The sequence below is a fragment of the Eleutherodactylus coqui genome, chromosome 5, assembly GCF_035609145.1.
Source record: "Eleutherodactylus coqui strain aEleCoq1 chromosome 5, aEleCoq1.hap1, whole genome shotgun sequence".
NCBI lineage: Eukaryota > Metazoa > Chordata > Amphibia > Anura > Eleutherodactylidae > Eleutherodactylus > Eleutherodactylus coqui.
Window position 1 is genome coordinate 17,986,909 of NC_089841.1, and position 17,581 is coordinate 18,004,489.

The following is a 17,581-nucleotide window of genomic DNA, read 5'->3' on the forward strand; positions in this document are numbered from 1 at the left end:
ACAAACTGTAAGGCATTCTCCTGTGCATGTCTCTGTTGTTGTTGCCAACGACAGGAAGTCCTTCAAGGGGATAAGAAGTACATACACAAGTTAGATCCTGACTATGTCAAATATTGTGACATATAATATATGTATCAGGACAGCGCGCCACGAACAATGGGAAGCAATCTCAATATGGGCAACAAATCACACAAAATGGGACTCACCCGGTGTATAGTGGAGCCCGGTCCTGAGCCCCACCTACACCTCCAAGTCCTGGTTCGCTTTAATGCATACTGCCGGTCATCTCCCTGTGTGTCCACGGTATCCCGACGGGCTATATCGGGAGAGCTGCCAGGAAACTGTATCACACTCTAGGTGTGATCCACTGAAGCTATATCTAATAAAAATAAAAAAGTTCCTGCGCTCCTTTGGGACCCAATTCCACCAGGGATTGGAATTACCAGTGTATAAGTAAATTAAAAACTTGGAATATGGAATAAAGAAAGTTTTTAATTTACTTATAAACTGGTAATTCCAATTCCTGGTGGAATTGGGTCCCAAAGGAGCGCAGGAACTTTTTTATTTTTATTAGAAATATTGTGACATAAGTGGGAAAAGAAATATGGATTTAAAAAAAATAAATTAAAAGTTCCTAGTTGTAAAGAATTATGTGATAAAATACAGACAAAATCAGCTAAAGATCAGCAGAAATACGGATTATCCGCTGCTGAAGCCTGGTTAAAAGAAGCCCCAAACTGTCACGCCCATATAAAAATAGACCCCCGACAGTTTGATTAACAATTCAAAGGGTTAATGAGGTGTTACAATTGAATGAAAAATAGAGAGAGCAGATAGAAATATTCTAGGGCCAGATTGGAGTTCTGTAGAAGGAAATTAGAATGGGATGGGAGGAGATGGTAGACCTCTTCCATAGGATAATCAGGGGAAGAGAGAGATGATCCTAATGCTGCATATAATCAGCCATTAAAGAATGCATTTGTAAGTGGAGTAAACAAGGAAATAGGAGGTTATATAATGAGATACATGGTTACCCTGAGGATGGGATCGTTGCAGGATGTTTTGGAGTATGAAAAACATGCAGAAAAGTGAAAGAATGTGATACGATGGTTCAAGAAAGTCAGAGAGGTCATTGGACAGCGAGAGGATGTGGAAGTAGAGGCAGAGGAAGAAGCAGAGGTGGGATGCAGCTCAGGGATTTAAATGTGTGTTTGAATTATGGGAAATCTAGTGATGTTCTCAGGTACTTTGGGAAAAAATGACTAGGAGGGGTGGATGTACAACACTTGGAGGATCTCTTGGCAAGATAGATCTCTAGGTGAATGGGCGAATGATTACTTTCCTGGTGGGCTCAGGAGCCACCAGGGCATTAATACATCCCAATATGTACCCAATGTAAAATGTAGTAATAGTCATATCCTGGTAAGAGGGGTTAATGGCCGGACCCACAGGGAATCTCTCTTTGAACCAGTTATAACCGACTCAGAGACAAATAAGCCTGTGAATGTCAGATTATGTAGTCTTGAATATGTCCAGTAAAATTGTTGAGATGAGACATTGTGATAAAATTAGGTATACCTTCACCAGAGTACCTCAGGGCTGCTGTGAAAGTTTAACAATTTTCTCCCAGGCTATGTCAGCAAACTTAGCCCAGTTACAGCCTCCTAAAGGTAGTCAGCTACTACTTTATGTTGGTAGCCAGCAGCAGACAGTGGAGAGAATTGTGGGGGGACACAGGTTTCTTTATGAGCAAGGCCTTAAAGTAAACAGGTAGAAACTCCAAATACTGCACACAGTTAGTTATACTCATATCTTAGTCCTTGTAGACATCCCCCTGCAGGACACTACTGCTCTCACAGCCACACCTGACAACTGAGGGATGTACTACGCTCCATCCATCTACCTTACTGCCTATTTCTTAAGACGGTCCTCCATACAACTGTCTACGAGAGATGGCACATAAGGTGTTACCCCGACCAGATCTGCAGGATGTATCTCTGGTAGATGCTGAATACACTCTTTGTAGATGGGTTGTACATCTCCGTATCTTACCTAAATCGTTCTTCAGATGTGCAGTAGTTTTGAGCCATGGCCTGTGTCATGTCTCAACAGGGGGGATGGTAGCACTCATATGGAAAGTGTTCACAGCCTATGGGTTTACAAACTATTATTTGTGCTAAACACAATGCACAAGGGAATATAAGACCAAGGAGGGGCGCTGTCCTACACCTCAGTATCCCTTCCAACACATTTGTATGGACTACATAGAATTATACAAATGTGAAGGTAAGAAATACTGCCTAGTAGAGATGAGCGAGTATACTCGCTAAAGGCAATTGCTCGAGCGAGCATTGCCTTTAGTGAGTATCTCCCCAGCTCGAGACTGCATGTTCGGGTGGCGGCGTGGGGGAGCGGTGAGTAGCGGCTGTCAGCAGGAGGGAGCGGGGGGGAAAGAGAGATCTCCCCTCCTTTCCGCCCCACTCTCCCCCGCAGCTCCGTGCCCGCTGCCGACACCCGAACCTGCAGTCTCGAGCGGGGGAGAAACTCGCTAAAGGCAATGCTCGCTCAAGCAATTGCCTTTAGCGAGTATACTCCCTCATCTATACTGCCTAGTTATCATGGATGCTTTAGCCAAGTGGGTAGAAGTGTTTCCCACAGGTCAGCAGATGTAGCCACAGTGGCTAAAGCATTACTAAGGGAAATAACACCAGGTGATTGGGTCCTCATCAAGGGGATAAAGAAAGAGAACTAGAAGACCCCAAAGTGAGAAAGACCTTACCAGGTTTCCCCATTTGTACTTACCAGGTATTCCTAACCACTCCTACTGCAATACGGATCGCTGAACAGCTGACCTGGATTCACCAATCACACTATAATAAGGTAACACAGGCAGAGCAGGGGCAGTGGGGGGTCTGGTTTAGCCCGCTACAGAGGGGGGGGGGCACATTAGGTGGTCTTCGTCTCAACCCGGTGAAGAAATCCACACCCCTTCCCCGAGGGCCTCCTCGGTAAGGACAAAAATGACAGGAATAGCATTTCTTTTCGGTGTATTGGTGAGTCTGGGGAATGCTATTGATGACAGCCCTGAAATTGTCAGAGCTGATCATCATATTACCTGATCCTACACGATGGGGGGTGCTGGGAGAGCGCTGAGTGTAACTTTTATAGAAGGAGTGACGAGCGCCATACTGGTAGATATGCTCCCTGACTTATTCACTCCAAGCCATGCTAGCCGTCATAAAACCCTCCTGCAGTCATACCGTTTCTGCCGTCACACAGTTTAATGTCTGACCATTGTCTGTGTATAGCCTCCCTCACTTTCCACCTCGCCATACCGTGCACATCTCCAGCCCCTTTACCTTCTGTATCCCCCCATTACTTGTAGTATGTAAGCTCGTTGGAGCAGGACCCGCACCCCTAATGTTCCCATCAGCTGATTACTATGTAACCGTGGTTCTGTAATGTTTGTACTTTTGTCCTTCTGTATCCCCCCTGTCTATGTAAGCGCTGCGGAATATGTTGGCGCTATACAAATACAGATTATTATAGATATGTGTCAGATGAGGGACTTGTTGGTATTGCACACAAAAGAATAAGGCATGGCTAAATGCTTGCCTGGCTTGATAGTACTCTTAGTCAGGCCACGTCCCTGGCGGCCATTTTAGTACCTACTGTAATACCTTCGTCCGCCACCCAGGCTCCATCTTGGCTTCTCACATCCCATAGATGTACCTTTTACCTGGCATCCCAATGCTTGCACTTGTAGTACACAACACCAGTGATTAGAGCCTTCTCTGAATTGTGCAGGAATAGTCAGAACCCTCCATCACTGTCTTCTGTTTCTTGATATGTTGTCTGTCTTAAGTGTGCGCTATAAGATAGGGTCAGTATGATACTGCAGGATATTTAGTCGTAGCAGAGGAATATCTATGGTCTCCTTCAGATAAGTGTCAGGTAGTGAGGGGACAGGTTGCTAGGGGTGACAGTAGTGAGGCGACAGGTTGCTAGGGGTGACAGTAGTGAGGCGACAGGTTGCTATGGGTGACGGTAGTGAGGTAACAGGTTGCTATGGGTGACGGTAGTGCTGACAAGGATCAGGGATAGTAGGCAGCAGGACAGAAGGGACAATTACATGAAGCAGACAGTCCTAGGATGAGACAGTGGAGGAATAAAGGTTTACAGTAGTATTAAATGAAGATGACAGACAATGGCCTGAGTGCTGCTCTGTGCGGTGGGGTCAGCTCACAAATGGTAAAACCATCTGTTACATTGGAATGCTTGTTTCACTTTCACCGCTACCTTTCAGCTTTAGAGTTCAGTGAGAAGAAGGGAGGGGGGAGTGTGTGTCTCACTCTCTAATGTAGTAGTCTGATAGCGATGCTCTGCTTGCTTGAAATGAATAGACTTCTTGCTGTTATTTGTGTCCATGTCAGTTCTGTGATTGGTTTGCAGTGAGTTTGATTGTTAAATGGTGTTTTCAATGTGATAATGTCAGGTAAGAAAAAATAAATAAAATATTAAGTTGTTGATAATGTGAGACCTGAGTGTTCCTATTAAGGGAAAATATTCCAAGGATGCTGCAGCTAGCTGTAGGAGTCTAGAGACAGTTAAAGCTTTGTTTATCTTACTCCATCACCTCTCCTTGATAGGAGAAATTCCTGAGGGCGGGGGGGGGGGGGGGGGGGTTGTTTAGCTTGGAGGATCAAGCCACTCTGCAGATGATTGGAGTAGTAGTAGTTGTGTGAATCTTAATGTTATGCAGTAAACATTGTGTATACAGAATATGTTATTAATAATTATATGAGATAGAAAGACTTGACCCCACGATAGATAAACGTTAATGACAAGTCCACAAGCTGTGATGAACGTAAAATGTGTGATTAAGCTTCTTAACTGTACCTACACCCCACAGATAAGTGATCCATGTTATACATTGGGTTTGCTGTTTCCACCTGTGGGCAGGGACCAAATACCTGTTGTTGTCTCCGATCCTGGGGTTATACTTACTTCGCGCTACCTGGTAATGGGACCAAGGTAGACTACAGGAGACTGCCTGAGGGATGCTGTGTGGAGAGGAGAACTGTAAAGGGCACGCTGTCTCTGGGATATGGCCTGAGCTACAGAGGGCACGCGCAGACGTGTGATGGTTGTGTGGTGACCGGGCCTAGAACAGGTGCCAGGTACAGCCCCTAACGGGATTGTGCTTTGGTACAACTGATAATGCCTATGCACCTCAAGACCTCCAAGGGCAACAGCAAGGGCCGTGTCCGGAGAACTAGGAACTCCTCTCCCAAAGGTACCTATGACGCTATCGGGGTCCCAAGGGGGGTACCGGACAAGTATAGGGCGAGAAATCGGATGGTTGCAGAGAGTTTGAGTCTCTTCTTGCATGGTGGGCAACAGTGGATAAAAATGTAGACTGTATTAAGTACACATACTATAACCAACAGAGATTTGTTAATTATACAAGAGATGCAATCAGGGGCCTAGAGGAACAACTAGGACATACCTCACTTATGGCATGGCAAAATAGAATGGCTCTTGTTATGTTACTAGCAGAAAAAGGAGGAGTTTGTAAAATGATTGGAGGATATTGTTGTACTATCATCTATATATATAAAATTGAATGTATGCGTGTGTCTGTTTGTGTGTGTGTCTGTCTGTTTGTCCTTTATGCGCTACTACACCATTCATCCGATCGTTCGATTTCCATCATTGCCACTAATTCTCTCACTTCCCGATGTAGTAGAAACATGAAATTTGGCACGAGCATTGATTATGTCAGAAATAGGAAAAGCTAATGGGTCCCAACTCGATTATTGAATTCTAAGCGCCAAATAATTAGCGTCCACATTTTACGTACGGAATCTAATTTTCTCACTTCCCAATGTCATAGAAACTTAAAATTTGGGACGAGCATTGATTATGTCATAAATAGGAAAGGTTAATGGGTCCCAACTCGAATATTCAATTCTAAACACAAAAGAATTAACGTCCAAATTTTAGGTACGGAATCTAAATCTCTCACTTCCCAATGTCATAGAAACTTGAAATTTGGCAGGAGCATTGATTATGTCATAAATAGTAAAAGTTAATAGGTCCCAACTCGATTATTCAATTCTAAGCGCCAAAGAATTAGCGTCCAAATTTTTACGTATGGAAATTAATTCTCTCACTTCCCAATGTCATAGAAACTTGAAATTTGGCAAAAGCATTGATTATGTCATAAATACAAAAAGTTAATGGGTCCCAACTCCATTTTTCAATTCTAAGCGCAAAAAAATTAGCGTCCAAATTTTACGTATGGAATCTAATTCTCTCACTTCCCAATGTCATCGTAACTTGAAATTTAGCACGAGCATTGATTATGCCATAAATAGGAAAAGCTAATGGGTCCCAACTCAATTATTCAATTCTAAGCGCCAAAGAATTAACGTCCAAATTTTACGTACAGAATCTAATTCTCTCACTTCCTGATGTCATCTATATATATAAAAATGTCTGTCATTTATGCATTGCTACACCATTCATCCAATCGCCATGAAACTTTGGGAAGTTGTTGAGTACACTCCTGGGAAGATTACTGGCATAGTACAACTATCCTACGATAAGTGGAGTGCGTGCGAGCGTCGTCGACAGTTATGCCCCCCAGACAAAGATCGTTTGATTTCCATCTCAAGCACGAAAGCAAAAGGCATTACGAGCAACGGGATGCGTGTTCAACTACAAAATGATGCATCCGCCGAACGTTTCACAAGACAATTGCTGCATATTGAGAATGCTGAGGTAAAATGAAAGCTGTGCTGTGATTGGTTGCTATTTCTTATACTGCTGAGGTAACATGAAAGCTGTGCTGTGATTGGTTGATGCTTCTTATACTACTCAGGTTACATGAAAGCTGTGCTGTGATTGGTTGCTACTTCTTATACTACTGAGGTTACATGAAAGGTAAAATGAATGCTGCGCTGTGATTGGTTGCTATTTTTTATATTGCTGAGGCAGAATAAAAGTTGCGCTGTGATTGGTTGTTATTTCTCTTTCTGCTGAGGTAACATGAAAGCTGCGCTGTGATTGGTTGTTATATATTATACTGCTGAGGTAACATGAAAGCTGCGCTGTGATTGGTTGTTATATATTATAAAGCTGAGGTAACATGTGAGCTGCGCTGCGATTGGTTGTTATTTATTATACCACTGAGGTAACATGTAAGCTGCGTTGCGATTGGTTGTTTTCTAGATATATAAAAACGAATGTATGTATGTCTGTCTGTCTTCGCAGCAACGCATGACGGGTACGCTAGTTCCAAATAACATGTGCATTTAAATGATAGGAGCTTGGATGCATAGAGATAAAAGCTTTCTTCTATTTATTCAGTATGTGCCCATCTTAACAAGAAAAATACAACCATTCCTAATAACAAAGCACCAGATGGTAGTGTTCCCCGAGCACTGGAAGGGTTAAATCTATATATATAAAATTGAATGTATGCGTGTGTGTGTGTGTCTGTCTGTTTGTCCTTTATGCGCTACTACACCATTCATCCGATCGCCATGAAACTTTGGGAAGTTGTTGAGTACACTCCTGGGAAGATTACTGGCATAGTACAACTATCCTACAATAGGTGGCGCGCCTGCGAGCATCGTCGACAGTTATGCCCCCCCTCCCCCACGTAGATCTTTCAATTTCCATTATTTCCACTAATTCTCTCACTTCCCGATGTCCTAGAAACATGAAATTTGACACGAGCATTAATTATGTCATAAATAGGAAAAGCTAATGGGTCCCAACTCGATTATTCAATTCTAAGCGCAAAAGAATTAGCGTCCAAATTTTACATAAGGAATCTAATTCTCTCACTTCCCAATCTTGTAAAAAGCAAAACTCCGAGTAGCCTTCTAAAGACTCTGGTTGTCACCCTCATCCACTTCCGACTCAACTATTGCAACTCGCTGCTCATTGGCCTTCCCCACACCAGACTCTCCGCTCTCCAATCTACATTAACCCCTTCCCGCAACAGGGCGTAAACTTACGTCCTGGGGATAGCGCGAGATGACATATGATCTCGCGCTATCCCACAGCAGGAGCCAGCTGTCAGTCACAGCCGGCGTCCCGCTGCAGCAGTGGGGGGGCATCGGAGATGCTCCCCCACTGTTAACCCCTTTCCTGACGCGATCTATGTAGATCGCGGCATGGGAAAGGTTCACAGAGGGAGGGCGCTCCCTCTATGAAGTTGCCGGGCTCTAGCAATATAATCGCAGAGAGCCCGGCCTGTTGCCATGGCAACAGAATGCCAGACACTGGCGTCCTGTGTTGCCAGTGCCTGAGATCGCTGTATAAGCGATAAGGCATGGCAGGGCAGTAGCCCTGTAATGCCTTATCACAGCGATCATCAGGGTAGTATTGTAAGTCCCTCAGAGGGACTCAAATTGTGTTAAAAAAAAGATTACAAAATGAATAAAAAATTTTTAAAAAGTTAAAAAAAATTTAAAAAACCCCTTTTTTATGCTTTTTCTCATATTAGCATAAAAAAGGTTAAAAAAATTAAAACCCCACATATTTGGTATTGTTACATCCATAACGACGCGCACAATAAGCTGCACATGCTTTTGACTGTGCACGGGAAAAAAGCGTTAAAAAAACGCTAAAAAACTGAGGCAAAAATGCTAATTTTTAGCATTTTGCCTCTCTAAAAACGCAATAAAAGTGATCAAAAGAGCCGTATGTACCCCAAAATGCTACGAGTAAAAACTACAGCTCGTCTCGCAAAATATAAGCCTTCATAGAGCTCCGTACATAAAAAAATAAAAAAAGTTACAAGACTTTGAATGCTGCGATTTAGAAAAAAAGACTTCCAAAAAAAGGGTTTTTATTGCAGAAAAGTGGAAAAAACTAAATAAAAATGTAAGAATTTTGGTATCGTTGTAATCGTAACGACCCGCAGAATAAATGTATTGTGTCATTTATGCTGCATGATTAACGCTGTAAAAAAAATCTATGGCAGAATTGATGCGTTTTCTCTCCCTGCTATCATAAAAAAAAATAATAAAAGTTTTACAATATAGTGTATGTACCCAAAAGTGGCACCGATAAAAACTACAGTTCGCCACGCAAAAAACAAGCCCTTATACGGCCGCGTCGACGGAAAAGTAAAAAAATTATCCGGCAAAAATCGTTGCGTCCTTAAGCCCAAAATAGGCCGTGTCATTAAGGGGTTAAATGCGGCAGCTAGGCTTACTTTTCTATCCAGCCATTACTCAGACATCTCTGCATTATGCCAGTCACTGCACTGGCTGCCCATCCGCTGCAGAACTAAATTCAGTTTCCTCACTCACGAAGCTCTCCATGGCGCCGCGCCACCGTATATAGCTTCCCTGCTGCCCATACACCCCTCAGCCCGCACACTCCGATCCGCCAACACACTCAGGCTAAACACCCCACTAATACGAACCTCACATGCTCACCTACAGGACTACAGAGCAGCAACCATCCTCTGGAATGCTCTACCCCAAGGCATCTGGGCAATTCCCGATGCACAAAAGAACCGCACCTCTTCAGGGAGGCATACCAAATGTCCTGACCCAGTCCCCCTGCCCCTCCCTAACGCTCCCCACACCATCCAGCCTGCTTATTGCATATGACCTCTATCCCTGCACCTGCTTACCACCCCACTTGTTTCTTAATAACTGATTTCCACATATAATCCCCTACTGCCCATGTTCCTCCATGCCTTCCCTTCCCCCCTTGTACCTCCTGTACCACCCCACCCCGTTTGTTTCAAACTTATTGTTGTATTGTCTGTGTTCTCCCGTGATGGAAAGCGCTGCAGAATAAGTCGGAGCTATACAAATAAAGATGATTATTATTACTACTACATGGGGCTCATCCCGACAGGCGTTCTGTTGTTCCCCTCCCATCGCCTTTATTATTGTAGTATTATAATAAAATATTAACCCCCTGTCTACCCTACAACACCAAAACCCTGACACTACTCTGGGGAAGTTAGGAAAACAATATTTTATACTAATGTCACCATTTCCTGCTGTCTGAGGCCGGGGGGCGTCCGATAGTCAGGTGTATCTTATAGTCCAAAAAATACTGCAAACACCAGAGGCGGAGCTAGGGTTTCCTGTACCAAGGGCAAGAGCGTTGTATAGCCCCCCCCCCCCACCATCTGAACATTCCCTCCACTGGCTGACCCCTCCCACCAGCGACTGATAACGGAAAGTCACTCACACTATAGCTTACATTTGTTAGTAAGTCACAGCAAATAATAATGCAGGTAAATCACTAAATGTAGCAGTAAAACATAATGTTATTAATATGCCCTATAGAGTAAAATACAAGCACTAAATGAGGGTAATAATACCAAAAACTACATAATTGTACTATCTGAGGACAACCCCTTCCCCGTTGAGTCCGGTCTCGGTTTACAGCTGCAGTCCCGCCCGGTTTGTGGGACGTCACAGGGACTGCAGCCAATAAGAGCTCAGAGATTCATCTTTATGTGAAACTGTACAAAGGCTTTCCTGACACCCAGATAGGTGATATCCACGACACCACTTTCATCCACTACTTCTGTGAAGGGGAATGCATTGTGGCTTGCAGTTTGCCCCCCGCTCCGACAATCACAAGAAGCCCAAAGAAGCTGGACTTCATGTAATTGTAGGGTCACAGCAAACTGCGATACAACCGTACTGACCGCCATTACATCCCAATGAGAAGAGTATTGTGGTCAGAGTCTCCATGTAGCCATAGCCGTACTGGTGACCCCTTCACCAATTTAGAGGGGTTCTACAAATTACCAATATGAAACTAAGAGAGCAATAAAGGCGGACAATGATATTTTATTGGCCACAACTTAGCAGCTCCTACTGGTGATTCCAGATCCCTCCTTCTCCAGTCCTGCAGAGGAGGAGCTGGGGAATATAGTTGGGGGAACGAGGACAGCATGGGCCAAGGCACCTCTCCAGCCCTGCACCGCCAGCGGCTACTGTAGCAGTAGGGCTGTTGGAGAAGATGATCCAGCAGCCGTCCGCCATGTAGTCACTGACTAGTGTCACCTTATGACCGGGATGCTTACATATCAGCGATTAGTAAATGTGTACTGGTGATATGTAGGCCTTCTGATTATACACTGACAATAATCAACAACTGTATAGTAAATGGCTCTACTAATACAACTAGCACAGTGTCCTGCCTGGCTCACACCCCACTTCCTGCCTACAAGCACCAGGGGCACATGCCCCACATCACCCCTCCACAGCTATGATCCTGCTACATACATCCATTACCTGGTGATGGGAGCGGCTGGCAGGTCTCCATCATGGCATCCTTGTACACATTCTTGTGTCCTTCTAAATACTCCCACTCCTCCATGGAGAAATAGACAGCAACATCCTGACACCTTATAGGAACCTGACAACACAATATACAGTCATCACCCAGAAGCCTCCAGTGCTGTTACTGTATAATGTCCCAGCATTCCCTGCAGCGTCACCTCTCCAGTCAGCAGCTCAATCATCTTGTTGGTGAGTTCTAGAATCTTCTGTATATTGATGTCCTCATGTATCAGGGGGTGAGGTGGAGGCCCCATGATTGGGCTCAGTCTTCCCCATCCATCACACACAGGGGCCTCACAGCCATCGCTAGAGGTCTTCTTCACTACTGTGTAATCCTGTATATGGGGAGACATTAATAAATATCACTACAGACATTTCCAGAATCTCTCCCCTCTCCAGTGACATCATCTGTTATTACCATAGATAAGAATGATGTAATGTGACATCATCAGAATCTTTCCCCCCTCCAGTGACATCATCTGTTATTACCATAGATAAGAATGATGTAATGTGACATCATCAGAATCTCTCACCTCCCCAGTGACATCATCTGTTATTACCATAGATAACAATGATGTAATGTGACATCATCAGAATCTCTCCCCCCTCCAGTGACATCATCTGTTATTACCATAGATAACAATGATGTAATGTGACATCATCAGAATCTCTCACCTCCCCAATCAGCTGGAGGAGTATCTCTAGGGTGAGGTTGAATACACTCTCCGCCATCTTGTTTATGTTCTTCTCCATCTCTGATGAATCAGTCCTGTAGGGACCTGAATGGAAACAATATGAACCAATGTAAAAACCACAAAAACCAACATCTCCAAGTTCAGCTGCTTTTTACAGGGTTTTCTCTGAAGCGCTGCAGTGTTTTAGCGCACAATATAGATGTCTGTAATGTACATGCGTGTTGGGATGTATGTGTGACATCGGGCAGCAGAATCCTCCGGACAGCCTCCCGTTAACCCCTTCCTGCAGCCATTTCTCATCCCCACCGCCCAACGACAATTGCTATTATATCTGCTAATAAAGCTGGATGAGCGCCGGTATTGTGAGGGACAAGTAGGATGTTTAATAGCAGCATTTAATGTGGGAGAACCTTAGAAATACTTTATTAGGAATTCATTTAATAGGAGATTTTATAAAAACAGTTGCTGGAATCCTTTAACCCCTTAGTGCTATAGGTAGTACATGTACGTCCTGCAGCGTCGGGGTATGTATGAACGTGCGGCGATCTCCCTCCATACAGCGCGAGCGCCGGCTGTTTACTGCGGCTGATACCAACTCCGATAAGCTGGCAATTCTGATAGCGCCATTTAAATGGGATGAGATCGCAGGGAGCCGTGCAGGTGTCATGGCAGCCGGGGGCCCTCTGTAACGCCCCGGGCTGTCCTGGCAGAATGCCTATCAAGCCATGCCCATGGCTCCTCCAGAAAAGGAGTGAGAAGATGAGCCCATTCCCATCTAATTACTTCTCTGTACTAATTACTTACTGACTCCACGACCTAAACGTTTACCAGCGTCCGTATCGCGGCATCCAATAAGCCGCACAAACCTCAGTAAAGTTTACACCGCCCTATCCCGTCTGGGCCCAATCTGTAGCAGAAAGTAGGCCGACCGCTTCTATAGCGAAACCCGTTACACGCTGCCGTCACAGAGATAACAAATATCACTAGCGAGGAACGGCTAATACATTCCTGATGACAGATGGAAAACATCCTGAAGGTAATACAAATGGCCACCAAAATAAACCTGCAGGGGGCGCCCTCCAGCCTCACGCCTGCCCTGCAAAGAATTGCATCTTCTACACCCAGGTACGCAGAGGGATCTGTTCCTTCAGCCAGTAGGACTTACTATTCTTATACAGAGGAGTCTAAATCCTGCTGGTCAGAGGGATCTGTTCCTTCAGCCAGTAGGACTTACTATTCTTTTACAGAGGAGTCTACATCCTGCTGGTCAGAGGGATCTGGTCCTTCAGCCGCTAGCACGTTCTATTCTTATACAGAGGAGTCTACATCCTGGTGGTCAGAGGGATCTAGTCCTTCAGCCGCTAGGACTTACTATTCCTATACAGAGGAGTCTACATCCTGGTGGTCAGAGGGATCTGGTCCTTCAGTCACTAGGACTTACTATTCTTATACAGAGGATAAGGTACTGGACAGACCCTGTTGACCATAATGAGTTCTGGACGGCAGTTTCCTGGATAAGTAGCACAGGGTGGTGTAGAGACATCAGGCTGTCAGATATTGTGTTAGTCAGGCCTAGAGCCCATCTCAGCTTCCATGTTATGGTTGTCATTTATCAGGCCCTGGGAAAGCTGAGTGAATTCAGTGTTCTAATCTCCCCTTCCTCTCCTTTGTATCTGGCAAGCCTTCGATGTACAGGAGTCCCACCGGCTACTGACAAGGGGATGCTAAATAGGCCCCTGCTGGCATGGATTGGCACCTTGGATGGTTCAGGCAGACATCCTGGTGCCCAAGTTCACATCATAAGGAAATTATTTAATAAATGATATTTGGGCGAATGAAGGTCTTAGCCAGATATGAATTATATTTTCAGAATCGGGCTGACCAGCCGAACAAAACTCATCTACAGGCATTGAGGTCCAAGGCTCAGAGCACCCAGAACTGCAGATCTGGGGAAATATGAATGTCAACTCATCCGTGCGTGGGCTCAAACCATATGTAAAATCAGGACTAAGAATAAGCCAGTCCCAAACTCACAATCGGAGGATCTCCTGCTGAGATATGACTGAAAACAGGGAAGTATAATAGCTTCGTGTGGAGCAGAGTGTAAGCTCTTGCCTACAACCTGAAGGTTACAAGTTCAAACCCTGTGTGGTTCAGGTAGTTGGCTCAAGGTTGACTCAGCCTTCCGAGGTCGGTAAAATGATGAGCACCCAGCTTGGTGGGGGATAAATAATAATTACCTGAAAGCGCTGCGGAATAAGTTGTCGCTATACAAATATCAAGATTTATTTTGATTCAATTATGATTTTCCACCAGGAATACAGGACTCCACCCCAACCCTCCAGAGTGACATCAGAGGGGGCGGGGTAAAGAGTAATCTGAGGGACCCTTTATAATGTTGGATCCAATATTTTTTTTTTATTTACCCCAGTTTATTTTAAAAATCTGTCTTGTGTATTCTACTGTATTTCCTTAGGTTCTGTAAACAACCTTTTTATATTTTTGTACAAATCAGATATATTGCACTGCGAGGCCTTTTCTAGATTAAATCTGCAGTTTAAAAGTCAGCCTTGTCCGTTTTACAACAAATCATAACGCTGAAGTTTGTGTTCATAATTCGGCTTCCAGTTTACCGATGCTAAAGCTGGTGGTGGCAGCGTTATTTGTAGGAGTATTGTAGAGCTCCGGAGTGTGTTAGAACGGATCAGGTGGTTGATTTGAGATTTTGCTTCAGGTTTCACAGTTGCAGGGGAACCAGTAGTATAACTCGATTTTCACAGACTAAGCTCCTTATTATTTAAAATTTAACTTTTATTTGTAACCACTTAAAAAGAAAAGCTTTTGTTGGTTTGCGAAGGCCTCATAAGAACAAATGGTTATTAACTCTTTAATAGTTCAATACAGATGATCTTGTTTTGTTAGGCACATGTAGTCTCATTTCACCCGTATATCTGAGGTTCATAGAATACCTGGGGCCATATGAATCATGCCCTCTTGAACCGGGTGACTAGTATATAGTCTAATAGCAGAAAACCCTCATATAACGATATTTCCAGTTTTCGTGTTCTGCTCCAATATGTAATAATGCGTAACTAAACCGATTCTTTGTTAATTGCCTCCAGCCTACCTTCAGGGCTGGAGCTGCTGCTAGGCTGTTTTTTTATTTGATTTCCTCTTACTTTATTTTGGTTTTATACCTATCTACCTGAGCTGAGTTACTAGGAATTAGCATTAAATCACAGGCCCAAACTAGTAGATTAGGGTTATTTAGCTTATTTAACATATCTATGCAGAAGCTTGTGGTATACACCTCAGGGTTAATAGGGTCATTTAATCTGAGTGACATTCTGACACACCAGATTTGAAGTCAGTGATCCTCAGGGGCGACCACTGAGGAATCAATCACGTAGCTATGTTATAACATAATAACTGTATGTGTGTAATGTACACGCTCCTATACTGTGTATTGCGGATGTAGCAGAGCTGTATGTGTGTAATGTACACACTCCTGTACTGTATGTGTATTGTGGATGTAGTAGAGCTGTATGTGTGTAATGTACACGCTCCTGTACTGTATGTGTATTGTGGATGTAGCAGAGCTGTATGTGTGTAATGTACATGCTGTACTGTATGTGTATTGTGGATGTAGCAGAGCTGTATGTGTGTAATGTACACGCTCCTGTACTGTATGTGTATTGTGGATGTAGCAGAGCTGTATGTGTGTAATGTACACGCTCCTGTACTGTATGTGTGTAATGTACACGCTCCTGTACTGTATGTTTATCATGGATGTAGCAGAGCTGTATGTGTGTAATGTACACGCTCCTGTACTGTATGTGTATTGTGGATGTAGTAGAGCTGTATGTGTGTAATGTACACGCTCCTGTACTGTATGTGTATTGTGGATGTAGCAGAGCTGTATGTGTGTAATGTACACGCTCCTGTACTGTATGTGTATTGTGGATGTAGCAGAGCTGTATGTGTGTAATGTACGCGCTCCAGCACTGTATGTGTATTGTGGATGCAGCAGAGCTGTATGTGTGTAATGTACACGCTCCTGTACTGTGTGTGTATTGTGGATGTAGCAGAGCTGTATGTGTGTAATGTACACGCTCCTGTACTGTATGTGTATTGTAGGTGTAGTAGAGCTGTATGTATGTAATGTACACGCTCCTGTACTGTATGTGTATTGTGGATGTAGCAGAGCTGTATGTGTGTAATGTATACGCTCCTGTACTGTATGTGTATTGTGGATGTAGCAGAGCTGTATGTGCGTAATGTACACGCTCCTGTACTGTATGTGTATTATGGATGTAGCAGAGCTGTATATGTGTAATGTACACGCTCCTGTACTATATGTGTATTGTGGATGTAGCAGAGCTGTATGTGTGTAATGTACACGCTCCTGTACTGTATGTGTATTGTGGATGTAGCAGAGCTGTATGTGTGTAATGTACACGCTCCTGTACTGTATGTGTATTGTGGATGTAGCAGAGCTGTATGTGTGTAATGTACATGCTCCTGTACTGTATGTGTATTGTGTATGTAGCAGAGCTGTATGTGTGTAATGTACACGCTCCTGTACTGTATGTGTATTGTGGATGTAGCAGAGCTGTATGTGTGTAATGTACACGCTCCTGTACTGTATGTGTATTGTGGATGTAGCAGAGCTGTATGTGTGTAATGTACACGCTCCTGTACTGTATGTGTATTGTGGATGTAGCAGAGCTGTATGTGTAATGTACACGCTCCTGTACTGTATGTGTATTGTGGATGTAGCAGAGCTGTATGTGTGTAATGTACACGCTCCTGTACTGTATGTGTATTGTGGATGTAGCAGAGCTGTATGTGTGTAATGTACACGCTCCTGTACTGTATGTGTATTGTGGATGTAGCAGAGCTGTATGTGTGTAATGTACACGCTCCTGTACTGTATGTGTATTGTGGATGTAGCAGAGCTGTATGTGTGTAATGTACACGCTCCTGTACTGTATGTGTATTGTGGATGTAGCAGAGCTGTATGTGTGTAATGTACAGCCTCCTGTACTGTATGTGTATTGTGGATGTAGCAGAGCTGTATGTGTGTAATGTACACGCTCCTGTACTGTATGTGTATTGTGGATGTAGCAGAGCTGTATGTGTGTAATGTACACGCTCCTGTACTGTATGTGTATTGTGGATGTAGCAGAGCTGTATGTGTGTAATGTACACGCTCCTGTACTGTATGTATATTGTGGATGTAGCAGAGCTGTATGTGTGTAATGTACACGCTCCTGTACTGTATGTGTATTGTGGATGTAGCAGGGCTGTATGTGTGTAATGTACACGCTCCTGTACTGTATGTGTATTGGGGATGTAGCAGAGCTGTATGTGTGTAATGTACACGCTCCTGTACTGTATGTGTATTGTAGGTGTAGCAGAGCTGTATGTGTGTAATGTACACGCTCCTGTACTGTATGTGTATTGTGGATGTAGTAGAGCTGTATGTTTGTGTGGGAGATGTCCATGGGATGTTCGCCATTTTGTGTGTATTTTCTGTTGTCAGCT

At 43.9% G+C, this 17,581-nt stretch overlaps 1 protein-coding gene across 3 annotated transcripts in view; it reads right to left on the reverse strand.

Annotated features, from left to right (window-relative positions):
• Positions 1-17,581, reverse strand: part of LOC136628981 (zinc finger protein 585A-like) — a 380,809-nt gene that overhangs the window by 26,755 nt on the left and 336,473 nt on the right. The window contains exons 2-4 of one of the 3 annotated variants that reach the window (XM_066605063.1): positions 12,015-12,118; positions 11,498-11,674; positions 11,292-11,415 (exon numbers count right to left, since the gene is read on the reverse strand). The exons of the other annotated variants lie outside the window; for them this stretch is intronic. Coding sequence (XP_066461160.1) covers positions 11,292-11,415; positions 11,498-11,674; positions 12,015-12,092 — 379 coding nt within the window. The 5' untranslated portion in view covers positions 12,093-12,118. The remainder of the gene's footprint in view (positions 1-11,291; positions 11,416-11,497; positions 11,675-12,014; positions 12,119-17,581) is intronic. 3 annotated transcript variants of the gene reach the window in all.